The sequence below is a fragment of the Rhinolophus sinicus genome, chromosome 17, assembly GCF_057876585.1.
Source record: "Rhinolophus sinicus isolate RSI-liver-muscle chromosome 17, RSI-T2T, whole genome shotgun sequence".
Lineage (NCBI taxonomy): Eukaryota > Metazoa > Chordata > Mammalia > Chiroptera > Rhinolophidae > Rhinolophus > Rhinolophus sinicus.
In genome coordinates, this window is record NC_142517.1 from 187,979,213 (window position 1) to 187,990,956 (window position 11,744).

General features: G+C 39.3%; 1 protein-coding gene across 1 annotated transcript in view; it reads right to left on the reverse strand.

Annotated features, from left to right (window-relative positions):
- The window catches only part of DYTN (dystrotelin), a 46,794-nt gene extending 35,417 nt beyond the window's left edge, over nt 1–11,377 (reverse strand). The window contains exons 1-6 of the mRNA XM_088794367.1: nt 11,371–11,377; nt 10,786–10,987; nt 9,063–9,148; nt 8,449–8,549; nt 3,970–4,041; nt 3,547–3,710 (exon numbers count right to left, since the gene is read on the reverse strand). Of these exons, the coding sequence (XP_088650493.1) occupies nt 3,547–3,710; nt 3,970–4,041; nt 8,449–8,549; nt 9,063–9,148; nt 10,786–10,987; nt 11,371–11,377 (632 nt within the window). The remainder of the gene's footprint in view (nt 1–3,546; nt 3,711–3,969; nt 4,042–8,448; nt 8,550–9,062; nt 9,149–10,785; nt 10,988–11,370) is intronic.
- Between the last annotated feature and the right edge of the window lie 367 nt (nt 11,378–11,744).

Below are 11,744 nucleotides of genomic sequence, written 5' to 3' on the forward strand. Positions count from 1 at the left end.
AGAATGTAAGTGCCGTGAGCCCAGCCCTCACTGTCCTTGATCACTGTTGTACTGTGACACCTAATTCCACGGTGAGATATTAATAAATAGTGTTGAATGGCTATAACAGTAGCTAACATTTTTGACCACCTTCTATGTAGCAGGCAGTGTACATGTGTTGGCAGTTAATCCCCATGAAATGTCCTCAAAGCAAGGTATTATTATTACTCTCATTTTATAGATGAAGAAACTGAGTCAGAGTCAAAGCAACTTGCACAGAGTTACACAGCTACTTGGTTTAAGTGGTAGAAGTAGGCTTTTATCCCACAGACGCCATCTGGATGGAGAGCCAGCTATTTTAGCCACTGTAATAGAGCACCAAGGCAGGAGGCATGAGTTTGAATGCACACACCACAAGTACTAGTGATCTTGAAATGGAAACTTAAGCTCACTGTTTTGGAAGATACCTGGTCCACGGCAGGTTTTCAAGGAACATTAGTTGAATGAAGTTAAATGAATGACTTAGTTTCTTCAGCAGAAAAATAGGACTGGTAGACCCTGCCCTCTCAGCCTTGCAAAGTTTTTACAAAGCTTTGAAAATTATTTAACATGCATAATTGAGAAGCACTTTTTACATGAAATGTATAATATAGTAAAGTATTTTTATAAGGATTATTTGATAAGCCAGCCATACTGGCTACTTTATCCAGCATTACTACATGGTTGCAGTTGACTTGTCTAGGACAATATGTTGACCCTAACCTTGTATTGGTTCCTCTGTGCTCTGAAACTACCTACAGGTGTGTGAGAAAGGGTATAGTGTGGACAATCAGGCTGGTCTGTTGTTGGTGCTTTGTCAACAGAGAACCAAATTTTTCCTTCAATCTTATCTCATCCCTAAACGGCTTTGACAGAGCATAAAGGTGTCACGTCCTGCTAACATTTAACACTTGGCTTAGGAACAATCTCTGGTTTTCCTACCTTCTTTTATCTGAGAAGGTAAAGCTTTTGCCCTCTTCCTGCTACCTCCGTATCTGTGAACACTTCTGCTCTAACATGGCTTTATTAATCTCACTAAAACTAAAAGCCTATTGCTGGAGTTTACAAGAGCCAAAACACAGGTTTAAGGTTAGGAATGCAGTTGCATTCAAGCAATTTTGAATAGATTCGGAAGGTTACAGCTAAAAGAACACTAAGAAATAATTAGAACCACCCCGCCTTATTTTACTTACAAAGAAACTGAGGCCCAGAGAGGTTAAAGGCCTTGCTCAGACCACCCGGCTATCTTATAAACGAGTATGGGAACTGTACATTGCCTTGGATGTTTAGGAGGAAAGATGCTTCACATGGAGGCCTTTCTAAGAGGAATCTTACCTTTATTCTTAATATATAGGGACATAATCTAAAACTTAAGTATGGCACTGCTCGTTTTCTGCCTTTGCTGTTTTTTTGAGTGACCCAGCAAATCATTCAAACTCTTTGAAACTCCTTTATAAAATAAGACTAATAATAGCTGCTTCATGTTATACATAACAATTTTGACAAAATATTACAATGGAAAAGTTGTGTTTCATGTGATTGCAAAGTAGTTCTGTACCTGGCCCAGTGTGAGACATGTAGTAACTACGTACCTAATTAATATTTGCTTCTTGGTTAACTGATTATAATCTACATATAATATGATAAAGTATATTCATGTTCCTCCACTGTCCAATATAAAAAGAGTTTATTTTTCATTGTAGTGTAGAGATTTCTTTGGTGTGGCTTGCTTGGTTTTCACCATCCCTGCTCATGTATATGTTTTATTGTTTCAAGTTCACTTACATGCAAAGAATTTTTCACGAGTGAAGCTTCACTGTGTACTCAGAATTCTTTGCAAACACAATTTATTTTCTCAGCAAAATGAAAACTTGGTTTCCAGGTTTTTAGTGGACCCAGCAGACCTATTTTACATTTGTGGGGAGCATGTTTAAGGTCTGGGACTAGTTAAGATTTGGAAGTACGGGAAGAGACGAGGAGGAGAGGCCACAGGAACCAGGCCCTGGGTCCTCACTCCTCTTGCTCCTTTGGAGCAACCTCTCCTTTGACTTGTTTTTATCTATGTAGGGGTCCAGAATGAGTCCACCTCCGTGGAGGGGTCTAGAATGTGCCACCCTGGCATGCAGATTATTTTGAGCTGAAAACAATTAAAGCTCAAGAAGAAGTGTTTTGTTTTTCACCTTCCCCTTACCTAAAGGAATTCAGATAGAAAAATCTACTTTGGGAAGGGAACCTTGGCATGTATGAATGAAGTATGGCAGACAGGGAATATCCACTCAAGTCTGTCTGTTAAATTCCCCTCTGTGTCCCGTTGTTTCCGGGTGGCCAAGCGTTTGTTTACATGTTTGCTTTTCTCATGTGCCTGTGAATTGCATACACTTTCCCTTTGAAATCCCAAACCCCTGTCTGGGTCCAGAAGGTATAGAAGATTCAACTGCCCAATGTGTCGGTAGGGTTCATATTCTTCTGGAACCTCTATTTATCTATCTATCTATCTCTCTACATATATATATATGTAATAAATTTGGTCATTTTCTTCTGTTAATCTGTCTCATGTTAATTTATTAGTCTCGCCAGAAGAATTTAGAAAGGCAGAAGGGAAGTTATTTTTCTGCTCCCACAGCTACCTGTTTGTCCCAGCTCTCAGTCCCATCACATCTCCAGCCCTTGCATCTATGTTCATGCACTGTGATCATGGCGATGCCCCATGCCTGGTCTAGACCTGTTGGTTTCCTGTTCTCCCGAGTCTTTAATAATAACTCTCATTTCACTTCCTTATTGTTTTATTTATGGAAGACCTACAACACCCTTTCCCTAGGATGGGATTTTGACTGCCATCCTTAAAGCTGTGGAAAGATCTGAATTTCCTCCCTCCAAACTTAGCTTTCAAATATGCATTTACCCTAGGCAGAGAGAAGAGCTGGCATGAGCTGCTCCCACAAAACCTGATCATGCCTTTGGCTCCAAGGAATGTTCTCAGTTGTCTGCACGGGGCTGTATAGCAACAGGATTGCTAAGCAGGGACTATAGATTCAGATTGCCAGCCTCTGCCGCTTGCTAACCATGTGAACCTAAGCAAGTTATTCAGCTTCTCTGCAAATTAGGGATAATAATATCACCTTTTATATAAAGTTATAACCAGTTTTAAATTAAATGATCCGTGTGAACCACACAACCTAGCAGTTGTGTAACACTTAATAAATGCAAACTATTATTGATGGCTCCAAGGTATTTAAGTTGTTTTTTTCCTGTAACAAAAGACAAAATTTTTTCCTCTTAAATGAATAAAAATGTCTTCTGGTGAGAGTATATGTTAATGGAAGAATTTAATATTCCACTAATTATAGAAAGTAAAATATAATTTATCATCAACTAGGATCCCTCATGCAGGAAATTATCGACCCTGAAAAAATCAACTGAGTTCCAGATGTGTGAGTTGGACTGCAAAAAGAATCTGGAGAGAGAAAGCTTCCACCATAGGCCCATCTGGAGAATGATTGTCTGTGTAAAACTGATGAGTGACTGTACCTCAGTCCTGTGATTGGGAAGTTCCTGCAGATTCTACACCGGACAGGGTGAGTGACCATTTCAGTGGCTGACAATCGGTAGCAGGTTGGGAGCCAGAGGAGGATGGTGGGCTCAGACTGTAACCAAGATAGGAATTTCTCTTCCTTGATTGCTGGGCTCAACACCTGGAAAACAATGGCACACTTTGATGTGTTTCTAGAAATGACATCGGTCTCTAGTATAGATGAAAATGTATTTTTCTCTTCTTTCCTGGCTGTGTTTCTGTCAGCTCTGCTGAAAAAGTTCATCCCATGAAAAATCAGAGGCAAGTCTTCCTTCTCAATTAGGTTGTCTGGGATGCTGTGTGGAGTACAGGTCTGTCATTTAAATCAGTCGGAAAACATGTCTGCCCCCAACTCCCAGAGACATTTGCATGGCACTCACCCCTTGGAAGCAGCTGCGTATGGCACTTTCCACAGAGCACAGAGCACGACTCTCTCCCACGATGGTTGGGATCTATAAGAGGCAAGAAACTCCACGTTAGCTGTTAGAAAATGGAAAAATATGTAGACCCTGACACCAGCATGCCTGAGTGGCAGTGCTTATAGCCGTGGAGTCACAAGAATTTCGTGTCTGAGACCGGATGAACTGTCTCAATCCAATCAAACAAGAAATTTATGGGGTTTGTGCAATGTATGATTAGAGACAATTGAAGAACCAGTGGGAAAAAGTGGAGCTTTGGGGACAATACAGGGACGGCTTCTATTGCGTCTTATGCTCCCAGTCAAATTATTTTAACCTCTCTTTTCCCTCGGTTACCTATGAATTACATATAACAATGATACTGTATTAAAGGTCAGGTTAGTTTTAAGAAAAACCTTTCTAAATGCGTTCACATCATCTCCTTTTAATAAACATCAGTTTCTGGTGTAGAGCAGTAATCATTGTCCTTGTTTAAATCAAGGGGAGATTGAAATTTGATATTTTGCTCAAGGTTAAAAAAAAAAGGCGAGTTAGCTGCAGAATTGAGGTCTCATTCCAACACTTCTTACTCTGTTGAGGGGTTCTCACACAGCTTTGTCTCACCCCAACCTTACCTATATTCCAATGGCTCCATCTACACTACTACACTCGGTAGTTTCTATCTTTTTATCACAATCATCTGAGTTTTCCTAAGGGACCAAAAACCCCTCCTGACTGCTAAGATGTCCAGGGATTTGGCTCTGACATTATCTATATGCACATTTATGTTTACCTGTCACCTCCATTTATGCCCGTTTGGTTGCTGGGTCCTAATTTTGTGTCTGATGTCTTCTACAGCACAGGCTGTCAGCAGGCATTGCCTGCAAACTCGGAAGTAATTTCAAAGACCCCTCCTGCTGGGTCCATCAACTCGAATAAACATTCTTCTAATCAGGAAAGTGGCACTTAGAACCACTTTGCTGACAATTAGCCAGGCAGAAGTCAACAAACATTTGCGTAATAGTGACAAGATGGCTTGTACTTTACATTGATAATCACCCCATCACCAGCTGAACATAAATAACTACTCCCTGTGTTATTTAGCCTTTGTTTGAAAAAATAACTCATTACCCAGACATTGACCTGTGAATGCTGGTGAACTAACTGGACCATTTATTTAGACATTATCTTGGAGCCCTAGTAAAGGGGTTTAACCTAATTTGTGAAATAAGGTAAGTGTATCAGATTTGATTGACCTGCCAGCTCTGTGATTCAGATACCAGTCAAAAGAAAATTCACTGCCACAGTGGGTTTTCATCTACACTTATTCTTTAAGCATGTGCACAAAGATTTCGTGGATTAATTGCCCATTTGATTAGCTTCTTGCAGGTGTTCTATGCAAAAATTAAACATGGCCAGATGACACACTGGCACAGGCAGAACACCACTTGAAATGATAATTAGGATTCTTGGGGGAGGGGTTTGCATCACAGAGTGGGACCTGGAATTTTATATGGAACTTCATCTCTGAGTTCTTAATGGAAATCAATGGGATGACAATTTGCTATGCAAATCTCCGCCTCCCACACAGCTTTCTCAGGAGCATACTAATGCATTGGGGGTGATGGGACCTCTGCGGGAGCTGCCAGTACAGCAGCGCATTGACCTCAGTTGAGCCTGGAACAAGGGCAGATTTTTAGGGCCTGTTGGGTGGGGTGCTAGCCTGAGGACAGCTGTAGTAGTCAGGAAGCAAGCACGAGGATTTTGACAGGAGAAGGAAAATGCCCCTGAGTCCATCGTCTTTCATCATATCCATCTACACATGACAGTCTTAGAAGTCTGATTGTGTAAATGAATGGACAGATTTCCCCACTCTTCCCAGCTCCCCACCAGCTTGAGTCCTGCGATGTGGGGATTGTTGGGGTAGCGCCTTTGCTACAGTGGCTCCTTGAGACATGCCTGAGAGGCAGTAGAAAACTCGCAGTGTGGTACATGTGCTGCCACAACTACCAGGACAGCTCTGAAATAACTACGCCTGACGTTTTAACCTTATAAATTTATTTTCAAAAAGCATTGCTCCTTTAAGAAATATGAACATCTGGAATTTCCAGAATAAACTAAACATTAATTATTATGATTAATATCAACATCAAATATGAATATGAAGACAAAGCAAAGCAGATGTAATTTTGGATAGGTTTCTCCAACCCGTACTCCCTGCCCTACAGTTCTAATCATCTTCCTCCTTACCCACTCTCACCCCCATGGTGACTATCCCCAGTTCAGAATTCCTGGCCCTGAAGGGTACTAGAATATGCCATCCCAAAATATGCCTCTTTGGTATATGACTTATTTAATGTAAAAGCCATTGAGAACCAGCAGATGTAGGAAAAGTTCTAAAAATAGGACACAAGTTTTTCTTTTGTAAAGAAAATGTACATTTATAAAAGAAATTTCCCTTTGCCAAAGACGTCTGTCTCCTTCTCCCAACCAGGAAGAGGTGAACTCTTAAGAACACTTATCAATGGAGAAGGCACAGACTTAAATCTGAACAACAATCCTTACTAAATAACCCTTGTTCACCATACTTTTCCTGGTCACCTCTCCCACTCAGAATCCCAGAAACTCTTTTCTTTTGTTTAGCTTAAGGTGGTATGGAAGCCTGAGTTCTAACCATTTCTTTGAGTTAGTCATTACTGGGTTTTCTCATGTGTATGTGTCATGCACTTCTGTTTGTTTTTCTCTTGTTAATCTGTCTTTTACCAATTCACAAGGTCCCAGTCAGGGAACCTAAGATGGGTAGAAGAAAACTATATTTTTTCCCCGTCCCTACAACCTAGATTGAGGAGAAAAATGACAGAAAGTTACTATGGCTTCACAGTGCCAAAACCAGTGTGGGGATTTTACAGGGGCTGGAAGAAGAATAGAGACATCCTCAAAACGGGTAAAAGTACCGTGGGACAGCATCCACTTATCCACAAGACAATCCAGAGCCTGCTTAATCCACTTGCAGAAGTTCTTCTGGTTACATCATTTTATGTAATTTTAACATTTAAGTGACATATTTGCTTTAAGCAGGTTAAATTTTCTTGCCTAACAAGGATAATAACAATATTAAATTTGCATATTCTTTCCACACACAATGTGATATATAGATGATGTATTACAGAATTGTACACCTGAAATCTATGTAACTTTACTAACAATTGTCACCCTAATAAACTTTAATTAAAAATCTGAACATTCTTAAAGCACAGGAAATCATAGAAATCTTAAGTATTTGATTATTCAGCATTGCATTTTATTTATGCTTTCGTTAAGCATTTGTTGAAGGCCTTAGTGCCAGGCAATTTTCAAACCTTTGGAGAGACAAACATGAACGAGATATAATCATTGTTCTTGAGAATCAGTCTAGTAGGGAAAGCATATATCTAGGTAATAATTGCAGCAAAATTTGACAAGTATTATAACAAAGTTATACACAAACAGTTAAAGAAGCTTTTAGTGAGGAGATGACTAATATTTGAATGATCTTGAAAGATGAACAGTATTTGTCAAATGAAAGACTAGGCAGTGCTATTGCAGACAGATGGAACTGCATAAATCAGACATGGAGAATTTGGTGCAGGTCAGCCCAGTAAGGATTTTGATATGCAAGAGTAATAGGGTGTAAGGCGTGTAAAAAAAAATTAAACACTATAGAATAAGCAAAAGAAACCACTGGATATCTTTCCAATGGGGATTATCTGAACCTATAGAGACGTGTGCATCATTGTCTTTGATGAGGCCATTTTACAGCTCTGTAGAGATTAAAGTCAATTTGTAGAAAACTGATCAAAACGTAAATAATTCTTGTCTATAGACATGCAAATAAATTCTGTCCTGGTTGAAGAACCACCTTTCCCTTTCCCCAAAAGCCAGTCTTGTATCGCCTTCAAATTCATTTTAATATTCCTAATCTCTCAGTTTGTCTTTTTGTTGTTGTTATTACTTTGAACTATTAGTAACATCTTAATGGTGCCCTCTATTAATTAATAAATGAAATAACTTTTTTTTTAAATATTTGTATGAGAATCGTGATTTTACCTCTCTTTGAAAGGGGAAGGATCGGTTCAATCCTGAAAACTTTGCTGTTGATGTTAAGGAGTTTAGGCTTTATTGTATAAACATTAATTGCCAATGAAAAATTTTAGACATGAGGGTGACATGTGCATTTTGGAAAAGTCACTGGCTTCAGTGTGGAGGTACCACTGGAGAGTGGAGAGGCTTGAGTTGGGGAAACTAGGAAATAACTGGAATAGATCAGGCCTATACTCAGATAATAGCAGTGACTGTAGACGGGAGGGATTGCATACAGAATTATATTAAGGTAGAACTGACACTGTAAAAATCAGATTCTTTAATAAAAAATGTGGCTAATAACTAGAACAAATTTAGGATTCTTAAATATTAGAGATTTACCTGCTGTAGATCTGTTAGTAGGTTTCTCAAAGCCCTTCGAGTCATGCGTGCCCCGGAATCGTAACCTCCCCTGTTATTTTCTGCATAGAGCTGAAAAAGAGCTAGACACATAGGGGGAAAAGAAATCTTTAAATTGAATTCTTGCAGTGCATCTTCAAAGAGTATGTGCTTTGAATTCTAAAGTTTATTTGTGGATATAAAGGGGGGGAAAAGGAACGTTATTATCTTGATGCTTTGTTTTTTCTATTTGGAAGGCTTCCCAAACTAGATAATTGGATAATTACTGAAAACCCATGCACATTTCAACCCTTTGATAATTCAGCAGATGGATGATGAAGACCCTGAGGTTGGTAAACAGCGATGTGAGGAGAGTCCCAGTCTTTAGAGGAGTAATAACCACTGGTGTCTGAAAAATCCCTATACAAATAAATATCAAGAATAACCCAGTTATGAATATTTAGAAAGCATAGATGGATATCTTGAAAAGTTCCAAGTTGTGCTGAGACCATGATGAACAAGAGCCATGTGGCTGGGATATAGGAAGTGAAGAAAATGAGGTATGGAGATTTGGAGCCCGTTGTACCTCAGACAGTCAAAACTCCTATGTGTCTTACCTCTGTATTTTGTAAGAGGGCTGTCCCCTGACAGGGCAATCAGGGCCGCGGCTGCAGGTACAAGCTTGAGAAAACCCGTTCCTGTGCTTCATGGCAAGAAAACACAAAGAATGGGAAAGGCAAGGTTTCTCTTGGTGAAGTGGTTTATAAAAACCCATAATTATTAGTGAACATTTCTGCCATGGTGTTACAAGTTCAAGCTTTTCATGATAGGTTTTTCCAGTATTTAGAATTTGACAGGACTGAGAATTAAATTAAAATGTTTTATTATTCATTCATTCATTCATTCATTCATTCATTCATTCATTCATTCGTTTGTTCATTCAACAAATATTTATTGGGCACCTCCCCTGTGCTATCCCCTGGGGATAAGGGGTCCACACTGTCTTCCTGGAGTAGGTAGTCTCACTTCCTTCGGATCCACGTGCTGGGAAACCAAAGCACAGAGATAAGCCCCAAAAAGCAGGGAAAAGGAGCACACATGTCCATTTTAAAAAGTCCACCAGTTCACAGGCCCTCTCTCAGAGCTTAAACATCCCTTGCTCATTGGCTGTGCAGGTTCCAAACCCATAAAAACATGTATCAGAGGCAGGGGGATTGTTCCGAGCAGGCACTGATATTAGAAATGACGTCAAAGGCTTAATCTTTAGGGAGACTGAAATCATGAAAAAATAACTGGAGGCCATGTTTGCATATTATTTGTGCAACTAAAAAATTAATAATAACCTAGAAAAGGAAGCACTATAGGGAATTTGCCAGATGGCTAAACTGTGCTTGCCTCTGGGAGGAAGGCCTTTGGGTGGTATTTCTTCTTTATTCTTTTCTGCACTTTCCAAAAGTCCATTCCAAAAGATGAGCCTTGCTGGATCAAGACCACATAAGGTAAACAGAATGAAGTGAGACTGAAGAATGGTAAACCCCAGAGCCAGTGAAACACACAGAGAAACACACACACACACACACACACACACACACACTCACACACACACACCATTGACTCCAGGGCATGTATAATCAAGCCTTTTACACGGTCTAAACTGGTTTATAGTGCAATAAACTGAATGTTTATGTCCTCCCGAAATTTATATGTTGAAATCCCCAAGATGATGGAATTTGGAGGTGGGAATTTGGGAGATGATTAGATCATGAGAACAAGCCCTTTTGAGTTGGAATTGCACTCTTATAAAAGAGACCCAGTGTCAGCCACACGGTCTGTAGTATTTTTGTTGTAGTAGCTCCAAATAGACTAAGACAATAGGTTAGCCATACATGCACAGGTTATGTAACCTTAGTGAACTTCAAAAGCAAAACAAAACAAGACAAAACTAAACAAAAGAAAAACTAATAATTGGTTACAAAGAAATGAGTAAGGAAATGAGCTACCAGGGACTCAACAGAAAAGTGTAATTTTTCATATGTATAGATATATAATTGCCCTCGCCAAAGGTATGCATGGTCTCTAGAGTGGAAATGAGTCTGTATGGGAGAAAAGTAATGTGAGTTTTACCCTCATCTTTTTGCTATCTTGGGTCATTTATGTAAATAGAGCTGATAAACATGTACTTTCTTTGTTCCCCTCCTGAATTAGAAATATCTTGTGGAAATGAAAGAAACCTTTTTATATATTAAGCCTTAAGTAGACATTAGACAACACCAAATGGTCAATGACCACGGGCAGTCAAACACTGCCCTTGAGGTCGCAGCGTAACCTCCACACACTCACCTGTCATACATCGCTGTGAGAAGGCTCAGCATGAGTTCAGGAGCTCTGGGATGCACTTGTCCTGATTTTTCCACCCTGACTCTTTGAAATAGCTTCTGGAGGGCCTGGAAAAGCTCCTGCACGGAGAGGGGCCTCTCTCTTGCTTCCCAGAAACTTTGACATAGTAAGATGTGTTGAATCAGAGAACTGTCAATCAAGTCCACTGTAGAAAGCAAATGAAGAAAGAATTGAGTCTTACTTTCTGATGGGAACAAAAGGCGTCAAGTAAAGCAAATGTCATCTAGTGTTTAACTAAGACTGTTTTTTATTGCGGTTATTTTCTTGAAAGGAAATGAAATATGATCACCATTTGGATATAAATCTCTTCTATATACTTTAGGCATTACTATTCTGATGATCAATTTGGTTTGGAAAAGTACATCTGTTAGTAAAGCATAGTTATAACATTATTTCCAGTATAACCTCTGGATGTTGTGCTACAGAATGAAGTTGAAAGGAGAAAAAGTGAGAAACTTGAAAAATAGCCTTGCAGTCAAAAGTGGGGAAAACAGTTTTATGTTCTTTAAGTGGATTGAGCAAATTTACCTTTCATGTTCAAATATAGCTTTTTCCTGTCTGCAGCCGAGCTTCGGAAGGAATATTGTGTGTCAAAATGCAATTGCCTTAATTAAGACACCCAATGATTTTTATAAACGCGCAGTTGCTAAATTTGGTATCAGGCTCTTTAGGTCCTACCCTCACCTCAATAATATTTCTTTTTTGATCTTGGTTCCATTAGTAGTATTAACTGGGTAAGGCACTAAATAAAACCAAAGTTGCTTACAAAAACTAAGGTTTATTTCTTATATATTTTTACCACCTCTTAAAATTTTTACAAGGCAATGACTATAAAGGAAGAATGAAGTAGAATTCACTCTATGGCTTCTTGCAGACACAGGGTGACAGACAAAATTAATAAA